This window comes from Acipenser ruthenus, chromosome 5, assembly GCF_902713425.1.
Source record: "Acipenser ruthenus chromosome 5, fAciRut3.2 maternal haplotype, whole genome shotgun sequence".
NCBI lineage: Eukaryota > Metazoa > Chordata > Actinopteri > Acipenseriformes > Acipenseridae > Acipenser > Acipenser ruthenus.
Window position 1 is genome coordinate 28,921,424 of NC_081193.1, and position 22,088 is coordinate 28,943,511.

Here is a 22,088-nt window from a genome sequence, read left to right on the forward strand (position 1 = left end):
TATTCCAACCACTTATTAGAAACAACAGCTGGTTAAACTTTCTTTCTGGTGAACGCAAAAACGCGGCTGACAAGGACGGTATTTGGTATACTTTCTGATGAACCAGTCTGTCTAGTCGTAATGTACTGAAAACAACGAGAAATGCAACATAAACCGAGCGCCCGAAGTTTTCTGTAAATTGATGATTGGTGGAAGGTGTGGTAGAAAAGGGAATGGATTGGTCATATACTCATCTAGAGTCTATGCCCTCTGTTTACCACCGGAAACTTAGCGTTTATAGCAACGGGGGGAGAGAGAGAGAGAGAGAGTAAAGTCAGGGACCGCAGATACATGTCAAGCTGGTTTGTGTATTCTGGGGAGAACAACGTAAACATTCTTTAAAAAAAAAAAACAAAAAAAAAAACAACAGACATTTGTACTTCATATTTTTAGTTTATCATTGTAAAACATTGTTGTAGTTTTCTCAGTGATGTAGGTTTAATTCTAATTTGTATTACCGTAATCACATCTGCTACCACTACAGCACACGTTTGAGAGACAAGTGTAGTTTCAAGCTACTGGGAGAGTGGAAAGAAAACTGCTTGTTCATTTATCAGACTGTGCAAGCGATTTTCAGAGGAACTGGATTCATATCTTAGTTTGTGTAAGCAAGGGGCTGAGGGCAAGGACTGTACGTGGTGATGCAGCTGTCGTAGACATGTTAACAACTGGATGCAGGTAAGGAGATGCTGCATGTTTTGACAGTTGTAGGTGTACGGTTAAGTCTCGTTAAAAATTGAAAGTACTCTGCACGGTGTTCAGAATGGAAACACAAAAATCTATACATTTAGTTGTTCATAATCGATTAGGCTTGACTGTGAGTAGTCATTTTCCCCAGTTAATGCTTGCTTGTTATGCATGTAACATTTTCTTTCTTGTCTTACTTACTCGCCTTGGAATATTTACCCAACATTCTCCTCAAAGTTGCTTCAGTCTAAAACAATTGACAAAACACATTGTATTGCCTTAAATTAATAGTTTATATGCATTCTAATTGACCAGTCATTAATTTGTGAATGTAAGAAGTTAATACATGTATGTAAACTTGGGTACTTGTGTTGCAGTTTGACAACAACCTTTTGAACAACAGATATTTAGCATATAAAGTATTTGGCTTTAAAAAAATGCAAATAGATGTAATGTAATTTCAATTGACTGTTATTGCATTTTATGTTTAAGGTGATAGTCTTACATTACATTTCCCTTCCATGTAGTTCTCTCAGCTAAAGTCCCACAACTTTTGAGTGCAAAGTGTACAGCACTTAATGGGACTGATTTCCTGATTTCCTGTCTGCTCTATAAAACTGTACGATGTGTAATGTTTTTCCTTGTTGAGGTGATATGTTGGTATTTGCTGCTCCAGGTCTTGGCAAAAGGGCCAAGGCAATATCGTCAAAGAATTGTTAAGCTTAAAAATGGAAACTTGGACAAGTCTTAACCTACAGATTTACCCAGTGTTTCTGCACACTATCCCAAGATAATACAGTACAGTTAAATGTGTTTTCAGGTTTAATTGTGGGTTTCTGTTTTGATTTTAAGCAATTCCTTTGTCAGAAGTACAGCTATTTCATGAAGTGCATACCATTTTTTATATGTAAAGATTAAAGAGCTTTCATTGTATAGCAAGCAGAAGGATAACTACAGGTATACATTATGATGTATTGGGAAGTTCACTATCAAAGCCCCATTAAATACTGTACTGAAATAAAACACTGCCATGTTATTCGGGTCCAACTAATAAGCACTGTAAATAACTTTCATTTCTTATTGGCAATATTAACATCTCATTTGCAAATCTTCCGTTGAAACTTTCAAGCAGATATCCTTAGTAACGTGTTGCTTAGTGCCATCGTTGATGGTGTGTTCTAATTCAGTCGGAAAGCCTAAAATGCACCCCCTTACAAAAAAGTACCATGGTATTATCATGAAAAATGTACCATGGTACTTTTGATGTTAATTGGACACAAAGTACAATTGAAGTACCATGGTACCTAATACCATGAAATCACAGTAAAATAAAACTACCATGATTGAAAATCCTATAGGCATAAATATTTGACCATATGCAACCACCATATATCAACAATGTATATAATGTAAATAAATACACATACAGAAATTAATTTTAAAGGATGTGTTTTAATTGTTGAGAACAGAAGATTATTTATTTTAATTACTTTTAGTACCAGGAAAAATATAAAGAAATTGCAAAAAAGTTATATATTTAAATTATATAAGTACCAGGGAAAGAATAAAGATATTGTAAAAGTTATTATTGCGAAACATAAGCGTCTCTTCATTGCTTAATTTTTGGCGTATTGCTTTTTAAACTTCTGCTTCTGTGCAATTTATTTATTTCTTAGCAGATGCCCTTATCCAGGACGACTTACAGTCGTAAACAAAATACATTTCAAGACATACACACTAAAAAAAAAAGTAAATAGTGAATGTTAAAAAGGGGAAAGGTGATACATTTTTTAAAATACTATTTTTGATTTAATTTATAATTTTTTGGTGATCACTATATCAAATTCAGCCACAAACGTGAACATTAAAAAGTAGTAAATAAATATAACTGAACATAGAACAATATGCAAGAAGCTTAAATAGGACAGTATGGAAATATGATTGAAAATAGGCTGAAGATAAGTTTTGCAGGATCTACAGGTGGAGTTTATACAGGTGGCTTTTGAGGAAGTACCAGAATGTGGTGAGACAGTGTAGTCCTGATGCTCACAAACAGCTGGTTAACTGGGAAGCAAGAGAGAGAAAGGGAAGGCGTCACCTGTCGGCATGAAGAGGAGGAACAGAAAGGGCAAGATGGGATATAGGGAGAGACGAGACAGGAGGTATAGAGCAGACTGGTGAAAAGAGCGGTGGGTAAAGACAATGGTCTTATACAGTGTAGAGTATAAGAGAGAGGAATAGCATGAGAAAATATAAGGTGAGCAGCAGAATTGTATTAACTATATAGTTAATAAATATTTTGCTTCAACCATATCTAGCAGTGTGGAGTAGTGGTTAGGGCTCTGGACTCTTGACCGGAGGGTTGTGGGTTCAGTCCCCAGTGGGGGACACTGCTGTTGTACCCTTGAGCAAGGTACTTTACTTAGATTGCTCCAGTAAAAACCCAACTGTATAAATGGGTAATTGTATGTAAAAATAATGTGACATCTGTATAATGTGATATCTTGTAACAGTTGTAAGTCGCCCTGGATAAGGGCGTCTGCTAAGAAATAAATAAATAAAATATCTAGTTGAACAGCTTGCTTAAAACCTCCCTGCAAACTAGGGAAGTGAGCAAGTCAGCCATAAGCTTATTGGTTGTTTTGTGGCAGCATCTTTCTAGTTTTGTTGTTTTAATACTAATGGCAGGAGAAAGCTGTGTCATTTCCTGTAAAATAAATTTGCAGAAATATTAGAATTGCTGTATTATAGAAATATTGGCAACAATACAAATATTTCCTAATGTTGCTGTGTTACAATATTTTCAAACGTTTATGTAACAATATTATGTTCTTCACAAAGATGTCTTACTGCAAGACATTTCTTGTATTTGGGTAGCATAACAGAAACGTATGTAGCTAAAGGTTAAATCTGTAGTGTACATTAACTAGAGAAAGAATGGTGAGATTACATGTTTAAGTACAATTACAAACACTGTCTGTGAAATGTTGAAATACAAACTAAGAAAAAACAAGCAGAATTAAGTCAATCAAAAGGTAAAGTGAAAACAGCTAAAAAAAGGTTTGACATTGTGTACACACATCTTTTGTATTTTTGGGTCCCAGTAAAGCAAATTGAATCGCCTCATTCATACAAATCAAGATAACTACACTACTTTACAAGGTGTTTGACAATGGCTTCAATGTACTTGGGGTTATGGTTTTAAATAGTCAAATCCAGTGGAATTAGACTGTCTTAGAAAACAAACCTACATGCACATTCTTTCACAATTATACACACTTACCATTTCATTATCTTGCTGCCTTGTCCAGTGTTGCCAACTTGGTGACTTTGTCGCTAGATTTGACGACTTTTTAGTTTACTTGGCGACAAAATAAGTGTCAAGGCGACCAGCGACTAATCTAGCAACTTTCACAGCTACAGTCTGAGAAAGTAGCTAAAATTCATAATCATAAAATCACTTGCAAGAGGAATACGGCTTGCCTCACCTTGTTCTCGTCACGTGCGTATGCCACTCTTTACAGCTAGCGGTTTCCCAAGCGTCTGAGGAAACGCTTCCCTGAAACATTGAGTTCCTTATCAGGCAGATCTATAATTGGTTCTCCTTATCCTCCAGTTGACAAGAGACATATCGGCAAGTATATGAGACTATTAATTGTGGAAAGGAACCCCTGAAAATAAAAATGTGCCCCACTCGTTGGCTCTCTGTAGAGCCAGCCATCAGCAGAATTCTAAACCAGTGGGATGAATTAAAGCTACATTTCCAGTTCTCTCGGAATAAATGGGTAATTGTATGTAAAAATAATGTGATACTTTGTAACAATTGTAAGTCGCCCTGGATAAGGACGTCTGCTAAGAAATAAATAATAATACTGAGGTACAGCACGCAGTCAAGGCATTTTGAGGGGGAGAATACAGACCCTGCTAAACTCCTCAACGTATTGATAACCCTCCTGAAGTCTGTAGGCGGGAGAGTTATGATCCCAACAGCACAGATCAACATTCTGACCACCTTAATTGAAAATCACCTGGATCCATCTCCTTACATGGGCTTCTGAAAACTCTGTCAGAGTCAAAGCTGTCACTAGAGAGCATAACTGTGCTCAGGAAGAGATGCATTGACTTTACTGTCCAGCTCAGCAAAGAGCTCCAGCATCGCCTGCCAGTGAATGTCAAAACTTTGCAAATGATGTCGGTACTGAGCGCCAAAGAAATGCTGAAGGCAAACAAAGGCACACAGGAAATAACTGAACTAGCCCAACTCTTTGGATTCAATTTAGACACTACAGACAGAATTGTGACCCAGTGGCGAAATGTACACTTCACTAGGTGGGAAAACAAGTTTAAAGTGCTTGAAACATTATAACAAATTGAAATGCTTTACTGTACAGTCTGTGTGTATATATATATATATATATATATATATATATATATATATATATATATATATATATATATATATATATATAATTTTATTACGTACATAATAATTACTAATAGTAGCCTACCACTGTAATACAATGTCATATACCTTTTTTCTTAAGAATAAATTAAACAAAGACCCCCCCCTCCCCTCCCCCCCTGTTTTTTCCTTATCTACTCCTCAAGCTATATTTCTTTTCTTAAAATTATAGGGATCTTTTAATACCGTAGAAGACGAATACAATGAACACTCAAGAGTTTTATGACAATAGTGATTCTGAAAATGAAGTAAATTAAGAAAGTGAGGATCCCTAATATACCAAAGGTAAAATTGTACCATTGTACCTTTTGTGGGACTTCTTATTAATTACACCCCCCCCCTCCTCCTCCCCCCCTTTTTTATTATATATTTTTATACAATAATTATGTGGCAATGTAAATCAATAGCTCAGTACCCCCCAAAACAACTTTCTAAACTGACAATCTTTGACAAATCTGTGAGAAACCATCATGGGAAAGATAGACAGACAGAGGTAGGTTGTATATCTCTAAAGATCTGAAACCCAAAATTTGATGAATATAAGTATTAATGTTAATACTACATCAAATCAGACTCAAGAATGTTAGTAAGTGTTATTGTGATTGCTGTATACCAACAGTTCATGAGATTTAGATCATAACCTACTGGATTGGAATATCATTGAAACTTATTAATTTGTCCTACTTATTTTCAGGAAACCCTGGAGAACCCACTCTATCCCGTTGCCCCTCTAACTCCAACTCAGAGTGAGCTCCTTATCATGGGTCTTGTGCTGAAGCACAATTTAACTGAGCCAACATTAGAAGGTTTACTCTCTGTATTTGGAGCTCATTTTCCTCAGTCTGCATTTACATCAAAATATTGTTTAACAAAAGGTAAAAGAGCTGAAGGAAAATGTAATCTTCCAATATTACTGTCAGCACGGTGAACTGTACCTTGGCACCAATCCGGTGGATAGGTGTACTGAAGTTCTATGCAAAAAAGAATTCTCACTGGATTATGCAGTACCACTAAAAAAACAAATAGAAAATTTGTTAAACGATCCCCTGATTTGCAAATACTTTAGTGGTAGGCAACATAGCAACAGTGATTTATAGTGATTTCATAGATGGCAAAGAATACCGTGAACTTGTGAAAGGGCAAGCTAGGCCTAAACGACATAAGTACCCAGTGGAACTGTGATGGAGTGCCTGTATTTAATTCCTCAAATAAATCTATGTGGCCTATTCAAATCATGATTAACGAGCTACCAACAATCTTACGAAAGGAAAATCTGCTGTTAACAGGCTTGTGGTTTGGACCCAGCAAGCTGTGCATGGAGGTCTTCTTAAAGCTTTTTGTTGAAGAAATTTCACAGCTTTCAACAGATGGCATACAGTGGGGAAAATGAAGATGGAGTGCCAATAACAACCAAGGTTCACACACTTGTATGCATTGCAGATTCTGCAGCAAGACCATCCTTGTGGAACTACTCAGTTCAATGGGGAATTTGGTTGCAATTGGTGTCTCCATCCTGGTGAGGTCATAGAGAAAGGGAGGGGTCATGCTCAAGTATACCCCTACTCTCAACACGATACACGGCAGGAAAGGCTGCATGTAAACAATGCTATAAAAGCAGTGGAAGCAGCCAGACCTATTTGTGGAGTCAAGGGACCAAGCCCTTTGCTACTTCTTCCCATGTTCAGCATTGTTAATGGCTTTCTTCCTGACTATGCATGCTGTTTTGCTAGGGGTTGTGAGGCAGTTGTGTTTTTGTGGTTCGATTCTAGCAATCACCTTAGCCATTTTTGCCTTGGCAGAAATATACAGGAGTTTGATGTGGTGCTTTGCAACATCAAGCCCGCATCTGAAATAACAAGAACTCCAAGATCAATTGTTTCACGTTGATACTGTAAGGCCTCAGAGTGGCAATCTTTTATGCTGTATTATCCACTACCTATGTTGTTGTGTTTACTTCCTAGGGAGTATGTAATACATTGGTTTCTTTTAGTACATGCAATGGACATACTCCTATCTTCTACATTGACAGATACAGGCATTGACACAGCACAAAAAAACCTTGAAAGGTTTGTTGTTATGATGGAACAACTGTACGGTAAAGAGCACATTCATCAACTCCTGCATTTGCCACATGCCTGTCGGTCTAGGGGTCCTGCGTGGGCAATATCTGCCTTTCCACATGAAGGGCATAAGAGTTCTGATGGGCCTTTTTAGTTGAACACAGTTTGTTCCAGAACAAATATGTAATACATTTGTTGTCATGAGAAGTTTGCCTAAATCAACTGAGGAAGAATTTTGGAAGGCCCCACCACTTGTTGAAAAATTACTGTAGAAATTAGTGCCAGAATAGCTGTTTGTGTAAGGTCTGTATTGAATGAGCCTAACATTGTTGGACTTGGAATAGGTATTAAAAGACAGCTGTCTTGGATAGATCTATCTGCTATCGAGAAACTAATAAACACAAAAGTAAATAACATGCTGGTGGATTTTTTCTTTAGTTTTCGCTACAGTTCGGTTGTTTTTCACGGTGTAGATTACAGACGTTCTTGTAAACGAATAAATCGTGCAGCTCAATTGAAAAATGGAAGGTTTGTTGATATTTGGGTTTGGTCAATATTAAAGAATTGTGTGTATGCCCCTTGGACTCTGATTGTTGTACGTGTAATTGTAGTGGGATTGTACATCGTCAAAATAATGAAAAAACAAAACTGTCAATTTTTTTTAAGTAAACTTGGAATTTCCTGCAATTTTCTTTTCAAGGTTTTGGCTGGACACAATGTTCATGCTGTTTTCCCTGATGATATATTGCATAAGATAGTCAAATTTAATTGCAGAAATAAAACTTTATATTGCTCTCATGCCAAATAGTATTGAAACTGATTAACCCTACCTACATTTTCAATGCATTAAAATAGGGGCCAATTTTCGTATATTTAAAAATATATTAAATATTTGGATAATATATTTGGCGGCAAAGTAGAGTAGTTGCTGTAACCCTATTGTAATTGTTAAGGTTATTATTGGGCTTCCACAGCATGACAAGTTGTGTGGTGTTGTTGTTTTTGTTGTTTTGTTTACAAAATACAGTGTACACCTGCCAGACAGATTTAACATCAGTCCCCTGATATGTTTCCTTGGGTAGGGGCCAGGCTTTTACAGATCTTGCCCTTGCTTTAGCACTAGCCAAGGTAGTATTGCCAAATGCTAAAACAGTATGACTGTAATACATTTTTATGTTCTATGTTATGTTCAGAAATGTAGTTAGAAGCCAAAAGTACATATTGCTGCTTGCAGCTATATGTTTTAATATGTTATACTTATTTCCATAATTAAACATGTCCTTTTTGTCATTTTTTTCTACATAGTGTTCACAAGTTTCTACTTTTTTATATATATTTTGTTAAAATACTCAACATCTTGTGTGGCATATATATATATATATATATAATTTACTTTTAAAATATGAATTAATATTGTTTCATTCACCATTTCTGCTTTTTTTTTTAAAATACACATCACAAAATCTTGTGTAGCTTTTCAACTAGCAATTTCAAGTCTGATTTTTGATGAAAATGAGTAATGACATTAAAATCCTCTCTTATCTTACAATGAACAATTACAGAGCACAAAGTGCATTTATTCTATCAATATAGTTTAAAATTAGAATCCATATAGGCCTACTTCTGTGTGCCATATGGTTATCTGAAGAACCAAGGTACTCAGTGTTTGTGTTTTTTACAATAGAAGCACCATGCTATCTATAATTAGTACAAGCAAAATCCTATATTGTAACGTGAAATTTTTTTCTTTTTTTAGTTTTTACTGTGGTGGTACCAGCCTTTGCCATCCATGTACAACGCTGTACTGCCATGTACTAAACTATACTTTCAATGAACTACAAGTTCAGTGTGATTCTAAAGTATACACATTATAAAATTATTCTAAATATACTTTTATATCACTTTGTATTGTCATATTGGTATACTGTAGCATGCTGTACCATTCTTGTCATTGTATCTATAGAGTGCTATATCCAGCAATGCACTAATTGTACCATGGTAGTACTATGCTGTTCCTTCAACGTACCATGGTAGTACTATGCTGTTCCTTCAATGTACCATGGTAGTACTATGCTGTTCCTTCAATGTACCATGGTAGTACTATGCTGTTCCTTCAATGTACCATGGTAGTACTATGCTGTTCCTTCAACGTACCATGGTAGTACTTTGCTGTTCCTTCAACGTACCATGGTAGTACTATGCCGTTCCTTCAACGTACCATGGTAGTACTATGCTGTTCCTTCAATGTACCATGGTAGTACTATGCTGTTCCTTCAATGTACCATGGTAGTACTATGCTGTTCCTTCAATGTACCATGGTAGTACTATGCTGTTCCTTCAATGTACCATGGTAGTACTATGCTGTTCCTTCAACATACCATGGTAGTACTATGCCGTTCCTTCAATGTACCATGGTAGTACTATGCTGTTCCTTCAATGTACCATGGTAGTATTATGCTGTTCCTTCAACGTACCATGGTAGTACTATGCTGTTCCTTCAATGTACCATGGTAGTACTATGCCGTTCCTTCAACGTACCATGGTAGTACTATGCTGTTCCTTCAACGTACCATGGTAGTACTATGCTGTTCCTTCAACGTACCATGGTAGTACTATGCTGTTCCTTCAACGTACCATGGTAGTACTATGCCGTTCCTTCAATGTACCATGGTAGTACTATGCCGTTCCTTCAATGTACCATGGTAGTACTATGCTGTTCCTTCAACGTACCATGGTAGTACTATGCTGTTCCTTCAATGTACCATGGTACTAATTATTGTGTCAAGACGTAACACAGCTGTCATGTGGTTCCAAGATTATATTTTTTCACCCAGCAACACGCAACTGATCTAGTCTGCTAGAAGTGCAATCAGTCCTTATTGTTAAGGTACAGTAGCATCTGCAAGACGGGCAGATCAGGTTTTTTTCAAACTGGCGGCGACAGCCACTTCGCCGGGCGGCCGGCCTGGCTGAAAAGGCCTGCGGAGAACCCTTATCACCTGTGCCACACATTCAAAGAATAGGAGGATATTAGATAGATTTGTTTTCTTCTCAAACGTATTACTGTATTCCCTCTTTTTATCATAACAGTTGTTTTGTTAGTTTTATAATGAGACTGATTTCTATATGAATTGCAAAATCACTAATGTCGGTATAGTTTGTTTAGTTTATTCAAAACATAATGGAATTCCAGTGCAGTAGTTAAGATTTCATCGAGTAGCAGGGAAAATAGAACAGCTGAGGTATCATGGGAGTTTACTTAAACTCGGCCATGAATTTACCTGATCATGGATATTATCTACACCCCTGTAAGTAATAATTAAAGCATTCAGTATGCAGCTGTGGCCAAAAGTTTTTAATCACCTAGAATTTTAGGACAGAATTATAAAATATCTAAATGTGTGTGTGTTTTGTTTTTTTTAACATCTTTTATTTAACATCATGTAAACAGTAGGCATGCAGTACACTTACAATTTTTATTGAGGCCATTGGGAAATTTAATTCACTATTGCCATAGCTACCAATTAACAGCATTTCAAGACTTGGTTAAAGCTTTTAAAATGCTTGTGTGTAAAAGTTTAATTATAGAAAAGATTGAAACACTACTGCACTTTCAATGCCCATATCCTGAAGAGGAAGATTTTTCCACAGCTGTAATAGAGCTACTGAAGTTAGGAGGGTTTCTAGCGCATGCCAGAGACCACATAGATGGGATGTCATGCTATACTGTTATACTGTAGTGTAAGAGCAGATAGCCCTGAAACAATGGCTACAGTATTTTGTATCGCTGCTCAGGTACTGTATTCTGTTACCATTCACAGAAGAATCATATACAGTACTGTACACAAAAATGAGATTGTGATTGTGATTTGCAACTCGGCTTCCCTCTCTGTAGACTCTCATCAATCTGTGTTCTCAGGGCTGTTTTAAAAATAATGTTCTGACTTTTGCTTTGCTTATTTCATTGCTTTACTTCATTACTATGACAGCAGTGCTAGTAACATCTCCATGATTTGTTATGGAATAACCCAGCTGTGAAAACTCCAAAAGGGCTCAGACCCCCTTTGTCTGGAAACTTTAATTTGGAAACAAATTATACCGCGTGTACAGCATTTAGGTGCATGAAAAAGAGAGGATTATTCATTGCTTGATTAGCTTGGTCTACCTTTTCAACTTTATGCTGGATGTCTCTAGTCTTCTACAAGAGGTGTCATTGCATGCAAAAGTGTGTTCTGTGCACAAGATGACATCTTTTCAATGGAAAATATGTATTGGGGGAAGGGGTTGATAAACATGGCCAATATGATTAGAGACAGATAGTAATAAATGTGTTTCAGTTATGTTCATCTAAAGAAAACAACTCAAGCACTAGTGGACTTTGGCCCATGTTCTACTGTATCTGTGCAAATAGACAGTAGTGTATATCAGCAGATCGCTATGTTTTAACATTAACGTAATTTACTGATAACACAGAAACATCTTACAATATTGTGTTTGTTTAAATGGCATCTCCGTAGTTGGACTTTGGACCTTGAAGAAACCCAAATACACAGAACAGATGATTTAAGGTTCAGCTTTCTAGTTTATTGTTTAAAACTGTCTGTCAATAATATATACCAGCATATTCCCCAGAATCTGAGATCAAATAGTTTTCTAAAGCTCATTATAGGAAGTATTAACCTTTTAGGGCAGTTGTGTGCAAAGTGGGGGGTACTGAGAGTTAGTAAGAGGGGCGCGACGATGACTTTTTTTTAAAGAATAGAACATTTTAAATAACTACATAAATGACAGCTAATTAGTCCAAGGTCTTACCTTTCAAATGAGCTGTTGACGATTACTCTAGAACTGGAGATATTATGTTTGAAGTGGCGAGTAGGTGTCAGTCAACAGAAATAAATTATTCCAGATTGGGGAGAATTTATGAAAATTAAAAGAAATACCAAGGTAATTATTAGCTTTCTTCCAGATGTCTAATGAATTAGCAATAATGGGGCCCATTCGTAAAGATATAGCCCTATTTTTAAGGCCAGAGAATGGGAGATCTTGGATCCTAATAGGTTTAATTATAGCCTCTTCTATTGCACGCCATGAAACTGGGGCACTTGGGTCCAGCCATGTCTTAAAAACTCTCAATTGAAAGGACCAATAATAGAATTTAAAGTTTGGCATGGCTAGACCACCAAGTATTTTGGGACGTTGCAAAGTAGCCAATCGAATTCTAGGACGTTTGCTATTCCACAAAAAAACACTGCACATAGAATTAATTTCTTCCAAATATTTGTGAGGGAGTGATAAAGGTAGCATTGAGAATAATGTGATTGGTTCACATCACTGTCAGCCCTGCCCCCTTTTCAAAGGAACGCCCTCCCCTGAAGCACTCGCAACAAGAGAAAATGGCTGAACACCGATTCTGTGATTTAACAGAAAATGAATTACAAAACCTACTACGAAAGGAAGATGCTCCAAACACTAAATGGTGATTAAAAAGTCACTATCACTGTTTTCTGACTCGACAATGTAAACAAATATGACGGCCGGGATATAAACTGGATTAGCAGCAGTCAGGAAGCCACAGAGAGAGCTGGATGCCAAAAGAACTTTTATAACTACTGTATATATGCGGTATGAACTTAAAAAACATGTTATTTACTTACTTATGCTGTATCAGCTATATTTAAATAAAAAATATAAAGTCATATTTACTATCCAACCTTGCCTCACTTATTTTCTTGACTGATTCATGATTAAATATGTACTGCAGACTCAGCCATAGTGGGAACATAAAGTGCCCCAGGGAAGACTGGCCTCGGACATTATAGCCACCTGTCGGAAACAATAGTCTTCCCTCGAGTCAATCATTTCCTACTATAGCCCTCTCCTGTCCATATTTACTATACATATATATTTATATGTATTTTTTTTTTCTTAATATAAACCAGACTTGTCATAAAAGGAAAATATCACGCACTAGTTCATTGTGATTAAGTATTTTGTTTGGCCTGTATGTTTCCATGGTAACATAATAGATTAACACAGCTGCTGCAGTTATGTTGGGAACATAGGATGAATACAATACAGTAACAGACAACGCCAGTCCCACACCTTAGGGGTGAGCTGTTAATAATTATTCTGTTTTTTTTTTTAATTTCATTACTTGCACAATTTATTCGATTAATTTATAAAGCATCTGGCAGAATGTGCTAGTTACAATAAGGAAACATTTAAGGGACAGGTATTTCTTTAGGGTGGTGTGGTTCCGCACAAATAATGGGTTCAGAGTAAGCCTAATCATTTTTTAATGGTTATTCTTTAATTTGACTCTCCTGGTTTAGCAGATAAGCTCAAATACCATGAAGTCTATTAAAAAAGAAAAACTGTAAAAATGTTTGATTGAATCATCAATCATTGCATTCAAAACCAGACCATTATTATGAAAAAGTACAGAAGTTTGTAGACCATCAACTGGACTTTTTGATTGCCAAATGGAATTACAGAAGCTCAAGCCAAAAATGTGATTTATAAAAATGTGACCACATGAAGACAGCTATGAAGACATTTGTCTCAGAATTGACTGTTTTCTTTTTTAGTACACATCTTTATGGACAGACATTGGTAAAACATGAACTGATGGGGGGGGGGGGGAAGCAGCTGCATTTTTATTGGAACGTACTTTTGGTCTTTCTCAGTAGAAAGGCAATCCTGGTATACAGAGTAGATGTGTATACTATGTTCAGATCACCTCTTAAAACAGTACGTCATAGGCCTACATTCATTATCCCAAATTGTAACCAATAAATTTAACTTTTTGCCATTTATGTGCCAAAACCCTGTGATGAGATTTAAATACAGTAAAAACTGGTGTAATCTGGAATCGATTGGGACCAGAAAATTGTGCAGGATTATACAGTGTGTTGTATAAAAGTACTGTCCAGGTATACCCAGTAATTCAAAGGTTGTATGTATTTATTTATTTATTTTTAATTTAGTGACCAATTATTTTTATTTATTTTCCCCCAATTTGGAATGTCGAATCATGTTTTATCTCCTCACTGCAGTGGGTCCCCACACAGCACAGACACTCACACGCCGTCAGATCTCAGCGCATGATCTGGTTCATCCCTTATAAGAAGGACAGGGTGTGCATATTGTCAATGCAGCAGTTTTGAAATCGCTATGTGTGTGTGTGTCTGTGTATATATATACTTAAATCGCGGTAAATTTACGTATTTTTCACGACTATGTTGCGTAATAAAATTTGGATTTCGCGGACATTTCGCTGACCTGTTTAAACATTAAATAAACCTAAGTAGACAGTATTTCAGAACACTGTAAAGCCTAAAATAGTGATGCTTCCTTACTAAAACAGAGTGCTGTCATTTGTTAAAGGCAAGCATGCACCATCCCCCTGCAGTTGACTTGACCCTACATTGAGACTGCACGTGTGCATTCACTGAATTGGTTGGAAGTTAAGGCAAAGCTTTACAGTTATACAGATGTGGAAATCGATTAGAAACAGCCCAAAATCTCGGTTACACAAGGGCATCTGGCATACTTTAATAAAGTCAATGTATGCAGTACGTTCGTTGTCATGTTATTTGTCCCATCCAATAATTTATTTTATTAGTACAGAGTCAAAACAAAGAAAACGTGGCTATTCGGGTCTAAAATAACTGCGAAAAAGTAAGCAGCGGGTTGAAGCGAGGTGGCTGTGCTGGATCGTTTTAGTACTGATTTAACTTGCAGACAGGAATACTTCTTGTCTGGGCTGACTTTCCAGTTTGTTTTCTGAAAGCTGTTTATTTTACGTTCTGTTCAGCAGCCTCTGTAGTAGCCTTTTGTTTAATGTGTGATTCTGAAGCTAAATAGCGATCAATCGTATTTTCTCGAGACACATTAAGATATGCAAAACAATTACCTCAGTCTGCATGTACAGTTTCTTTGGGAAATATCTTGAAACGATCATCAGCCGAAATATACTTTGCTTTTTTGTCGTCCATTTCTACTATTTTACCTCCAATGCTGAAAACTAGATTTTAGCAACCTAAATCAAAACAATGCAGCACCAACTTTGTCCCACCCCCTACTGCACAGTACAGATCACATAAAAGCAGTAAAGATGCACTGATAAGCTGATTAAAACTTTGTCATTTGAATAGTAAACAATAATATTAACCGCTTTGGAGAATTTTTTTTTTGTTTGTTTGTTTTTTGCTTAAGTGCAATGCACACAGGACGGCAAAGGAATAAAAAAGGGCTATCTGCAGAAGGACGATACGTAGTTTGCATCACTTGCGTTGTGCAGTAGTTCATTTAAAGTTTTTTTTTTTTTTTTTTTTTCCTCTCCGTACTTGTTTGTATGCATTGGCCCCTAAGAGGTGAATTTCGTGGTGACCCCTCAATTTCACGATTTTCATGAAATCACGATTTAGGTAGACCCCTATATATAATAAAATTTCGCCTGCTGCACATCTGTTCTAAAATATTGTAGCGTGCACGGGGGAAGGCAGCAGCAGGGCTGGTAGGTGACCACGTACAGACTCTTAGCAATGTAGCAATCTCGGTTCTCACAAGCAGGCGTATCACACAGGGCGAGGCAATCCACACACAGGCGGAGGGCGGGCACGAACCCGGGACCTCTCGCACTGCAGCATAGCGCAGATACCGCTGTACAAAAGAGCCGGCTCTTTTGCACAGCCCTCGCCCTGTGTGAGCCGACTCTTTTGTACAGCGGTATCGGCGCTATGCTGCAGTGCGAGAGGTCCTGGGTTCGCGCCCGCCCTCCGCCTGTGTGTGGATTGCCTCGCCCTCTGTAATGAGTCTGCCTGCGGGAACCGAGATCGCTACAATATTTAACTATGTTTGTGTGGTTTTATGTTTAACAGAGCTCTAAGGTCGCTACAAATCGTAAAAGACAACAGAACCTATTACATTAATAGTATAATAATTTCTCAAAAGTGGTTATTATAATATAACCGTTTAAGACAAGCGTCACAGTCAATTTTGTGACCTCAGCTGCTGCGACATGTCTATTTTGACCTGGCCACATGGTCCAGGTCATATACCAAACATTTAAAATAAACTTAATACCATTGTAGCTTTTCTGCAGACCTGATTAGCAGTAAATCTGCCAATCGGAACATCACAAAATAACTAATTTTAATATTTCAAAGCCATAACTACCTACCAAATGTACATGATTGGTTAGTGCTATGTGTCAAAAAGACCTAACACTTAATTAACATATCCGGTGTGGTTTTGGAGATATAGGGGTAGGAATAAGTGATACGCTTTAAGTTTGACTGGCCTGTCTCAGCACATGTACATTTTTTAAAATGGTGATTTTATTTTAATATAATCACTTATTTTTTAAGTTGAAACTAATGTTCAGCATGCACAGTATATCCAAGATGGACTTCCAGTTAAATAATGAGCTGATTTCTGTGCATTAAAAGACCTTTTTAAATGGTTTTAAACATGCTTTTGTTTCAGATATCTTTGTTAGGTTAAAACTGATGAATAAAATCCATTTAGATTTTTTATTTTTTTTTCTGTTTTAAATCTAAAAATACATTTGACCACGCTTAGAAAGAAAAATAAAACACATGACTCTGCTGTACTGCACAGTTAAATTTACATTTATTTTAGGCTGACGACTTTGAAATCATGCCGAATTCCAGAATAGACAAGTTCCGGATTATAGAGGGTATCGTACCATTCATTTCAATGGGGATTTTATTGGGACCCAAAAATTGTGTCGAATTATACAGAATGCATGTTTATAAAGGGGCTGGATTAGACAGGTTTTACTGTAGGCCTAAATGCTATTTTGTTTTTCATAGGTTTTAACTTTCTCATGAATTTCATGATAATTCCCTCAGAGTTAGTTTAAAATGTTGAAAGAATTGAGTAGGCTATACTTTATAAGATGATAACATATTTGGACATAATTGATGATGAAAGGTCACCAGTTGTCTTCTAGTGAAGCACTCTGTTAAATATGCTTCAAATGACTGTTACCAAAGTTCATCCTATAGGAACTTCTAGTGTTCACAGTAGTGGTATTTGTACCTGTGGGTTTTTCAGGTTTAAATACCACATTTGTGAAAATGCTATTGTTCAATGTATGTAAAATACAAGCATACTTTGTGTCAACCTTTTGTTGACCCAGAGGTGTACAGTATTTGTTAGCATTTTAACCAATTTAAACACTACAGACTTGTCACATTGAATCGGTACTAACCTGGCTTTCCAGATTAGCTCTAGCCTCTGTGCATGGAGCATACTGTAGTTTCAGAAAATTAACCCTTTTACTGATGAAGGAAACCAAATTTACTGCTGTTTAATTTAGTGATAGATGAGACCTAGTGCTTTATTCTCCTATGTGTGAACAGTATCTTGCAGGCCGACTAATATACTACAGTATGTGGCTACTGGTTGTCACGAGACTGGCTAAAGATAACATCTTTAAATAACATTTACAGGCAGACTGGCTAAAGATAACATTTGCATGCAGGGTGTATTTGCAGCATTTATGCTTTTGAATTCATACTGTTTAAAATAAAGGTATTTTAGTCCTTTGTTCTTGCTTGTGTGGGTCTAAAAAATAATGTGTTCACTAGGAAAGAATCTACATTAGTCAGACTTTACTGTTTCCTGGCTTGTTTAGTCATGGTAGACTCCATCACCACCTTCCCTGACTAAGCACCCTGACTTTCCTTATGGTTCTCATTAACATCCCAGGCACATCAGCCAGTCTCTTGTTACTTGCATAGTGTAGTTCAAATATATATATATATATATATGTATTTTACATGTGATGTGTACCTTTGTAGACTGTGGATATGTGGTGCTATACAGTACTTTAATCACATCTGACAAGTTCTTTTTTGACATTCACCTTTTAAACGAAGAGGTTAGACAAGTAAACTGTTACAGCACTGGCAATAAATATTTAGGTTTCATATAGAGGCCCTTAAATTAACATCCTTTTTTTATTTATTTTTTTTTTTTTTTTTTGAGTAAGTAGCTTCAAATATGATTTTATATATTTTTTTTCACCTTACCTTTTTATGTTTACAATCATTCTTCATTCTGTGGCTCTAGTGAGTACTCGATTTCTAAAGAAACCTCCTCAAGTAACTTTGTGTTTTTATTACAGGTAGTGTTAAAGTACTTACCTCAAACATCATCAAGTGAAGAAACCCAACCTTGCCAAGGCCTGCCGGTGAGAGAAACTTGAAGCTTGCAGTCATGCTGGAGGAGGATATGGAGGTAGCCATCAAGATGGTGGTTGTAGGGAACGGCGCTGTTGGGAAATCCAGTATGATACAACGCTATTGCAAGGGCGTTTTCACAAAAGATTACAAGAAGACCATTGGTGTGGATTTTCTTGAAAGGCAAATTCAGTAAGTAAATTAATCCTGATGAGGTTTAACCCTACACAATGTAGGGACCCTACAGAAAAATACAACCTTTCTTTTTTATTATTGACTTTGCAATAGCTGTAGTTGAAATCCCTATTATACAAAATATATTTATTAAAAAAATTATATATATTGATTGACAACAATACAGTGTTGCACATGAGGAAACTCTAGTGAGTTTGCTGTAAAAGTCGGGGGGTTGGGAGTGGAGGATGTGTTGCTTTTTTAAACTATGATTTACTTTCTGACTTCATAGCTTGTACTGCAATGTTTCTTGACAGATTTTTAAAGCGGTTGTGCTTTCTGTAAGTCTCCTTTATCATTTACAGTAGATCAATGAAAAGTGTGACTAGGAAAATGTACACAAATATCTACATGTATTAATTGAAACATATTTTGATAGTCTGATAAAAGCCTCAAAACGAATGGTATTGCAATTGTGACTGCTGAGTACCCAACAAAGGACTGACTCTACATCTACGTAGATCTTGCTATTTACGCACTTGTGTTTGAGGCTGCAGTATCAGAAGCTTTGCTTCGGTAAGTACAAACCAGCGCTTCAATAAATAAGTCTTTTAAGTTTGACCTTTTCCAGTTCAAGCTAGACTTGTCTCAAATTAAATGTCATCTCCTAACACTTTTATCCAGTTCTTATTTGACTTTTATTTCAGAGTAAACATTTTACCTTTACCATATGCTTATCACTTTTTGGAATTCAGTGTAAAGTGATGGCTTTGTTTGACTGATGCTGTATCTGTTTAAAATCTGGCTTTTTTACAATTTTGTTTGTTTCTTTAAAACACTGAACTACCAGCAACTATAGTATCCCCATTAAGGTTTAATTATTGCTGGGTTAATGTGTTGGGGGTGTCAACTTTTTGACCTTTTTGAACCTTATGTCTAGTTCATATACCCAGTTACTCTCTTTTGATATTGCAGTCCCCCAACCATGTTGATGCATTTAACCTATATGTTTGTGCCTGGCTTCGTTTGGTATGTCTGCTTTAACCCCATATTTATCAAAAACCTTTTTTCAGAAAAAAATATGAATCTTGAAGTTGTTCAGACACAAACTGAGAACTCCATTACAGCAGATTTAAATTGGCTTTCTCTGGCATGTGTGTTGCCTACTGCACAATTAGAAAAATCCATGCTGCAGCCAAAATAACTTAAATTCAGAAAATAAACTATAAAGTATTTTTCACAAGTCCTGGTTTTAAAATGTACTAAACACTGCACATAGCTTCAACAGTTCATTTCAAATAGGCTGCAGGAAAAAGTTATAGTTAGTTGCCATGTTTTTGCATCTTGTCATTGATTTGCCCCATTGCCGCTGTACTTTATGCATCCAGAGCAGGTCAAACATCAGAAAAAAATCACAAATTGTGCGTCCGTTGTTGAGATTTCATCGGGCAGTGTGTGATGCCCGTTCACAAAGATTTTTTTTTTGCGACGTGACCTCCTCCATTGAAATGTGACGGTCGCATCGGGCAGTGTGTTCCGGTGTCTTAGGGAATTGGGGAAAAAGTGGATCACACATGCGCAGCAAGGCAAAAGGAAGGTGCGGCAGCAGTTTGATTAAAGGGGAGGTTAACTACATGAATCAATAGTTTTGTCATGTAGCCTATGTACCTAGGTTGGAAAATAAAAATGAGTACTGTCTATAAAAATAATTGAAAGAACAAAGTGCATAACTAATAGTAATACAAGTGCATCAGTGATTGCTGTGCATTGTGGCCTAAATTAGTAACCGCAGCACGGAGCTCAATTTTGTCCATGACTGAAAATCGTGCTTTAACTTTGATAATCGCACACATACCTATCCTTACAGTACTGCTTACACGTTAAATATGTAACAAAAACATCTCGAGTTGCTATAATGTTTGTTAAACAAACAGACATATAAATAACACTTACAAAGTTCATTTGAAATTATTTATTTTTAGTTAATATATCCGATCAACTTATTTCCTGGGCTCGATCTACTAATTCCCCAGACATAGTACTGTAGGCGTAAACCTAAGAAACAATGGAACCTCCCCTTTAAATTCTGGACGGTTTTTTTTTTTAAAGCCTGTTTCATGTATGAAATTAAAAAAATATACATCCCTAAGGTGATTTGCTACTCTTGTAATTACCCTGCATGCCTGTAAAATGACCAGCCACCTAGTAGAAAATGTGTAATTAATTTACATTTATTTAGAACGCATAGTATTTTATGTATCCTGATTGGTCCAAATGAATACATGTACTAGGTAAGCAGAGTTGAATTGTTCAGCTCTGAAAGCAGGAACATCAAAGCCAGTAATTATTCAGGGCTCAAAGTTAAAAAGATGTGAAGGTTATCATATGTCCCAGGCATCAAAATCTGCATTAAATATTCCTGTAAAGTAGTTCCAAGAATAAAAAAATTAAACCTGCAGGGATTACTGCAATCGGGCCTCCAAACATGTATTTATACACTGAGCTCAGACATCTGTTAGTTTGTGTGTCCTGTGAGAATTCTAGGAAATGAGCACAGCCTCTGTCAGGAAGGATGGTGTTCAGATATTTATCAGTTTAGATTATATATATATATATATATATATATATATATATATATATATATATATATATATATATATATATATATAACTGCATAAACTAAATCTTTGTTTTCCTTCCAACTTCTCCTAAGTGTTCTCATTCCCCCAAATACTCCAGCTGCAATATCCGGAAATATACATTTTGCAGTTTATATCTGTATTCCCCGCCCTGCTGCATAGATCCTTCAGGGATTTTGAATTAATCATTTTGGGTACATGAAATTCACTATGAGAAATCAAACTCTTTGAATTTCAGTTGACAATAATACAGTTGGAGGATAAACCCATCTTGATAATTCTGCTTTCAGGAGGGAATTGTGTTGTGTGTTTTTTTTTGGGTGTTTGAAGTACCGTACTGCAATACACCCCGTTCTGGAGGCACACATTGTTCAGTAGTTTTTATAAAGCTTTTAGAGTACAGTGACTGTAACAAAGGCATCATACACACACACCATACTTTATATACAGACGTGCTCAAATTTGTTGGTACCCTTATAGTTCATTGAAATAATGCTTCATTCCTCCTGAAAAGTGATGAAATTAAAAGCTATTTTATCATGTATACTTGCATGCCTTTGGTATGTCATAGAATAAAGCAAAGAAGCTGTGAAAAGAGATGAATTATTGCTTATTCTACAAAGATATTCTAAAATGGCCTGGACACATTTGTTGGTACCCCTTAGAAAAGATAATAAATAATTGGATTATAGTGATATTTCAAACTAATTAGTTTCTTTAATTAGTATCACACATGTCTCCAATCTTGTAATCAGTCATTCAGCCTATTTAAATAGAGAAAAGTAGTCACTGTTCTGTTTGGTGTCATTGTGTG

At 36.3% G+C, this 22,088-nt stretch overlaps 1 protein-coding gene across 1 annotated transcript in view; it reads left to right on the plus strand.

Moving 5' to 3' along the window:
- Nucleotides 1–233: 233 nt before the first annotated feature.
- LOC117402352 (ras-related protein Rab-23) overlaps nucleotides 234–22,088 on the plus strand; it is a 35,762-nt gene continuing 13,907 nt past the window's right edge. The window contains exons 1-2 of the mRNA XM_034003411.3: nucleotides 234–717; nucleotides 18,407–18,653. Coding sequence (XP_033859302.3) covers nucleotides 18,499–18,653 — 155 coding nt within the window. The 5' untranslated portion in view covers nucleotides 234–717; nucleotides 18,407–18,498. The remainder of the gene's footprint in view (nucleotides 718–18,406; nucleotides 18,654–22,088) is intronic.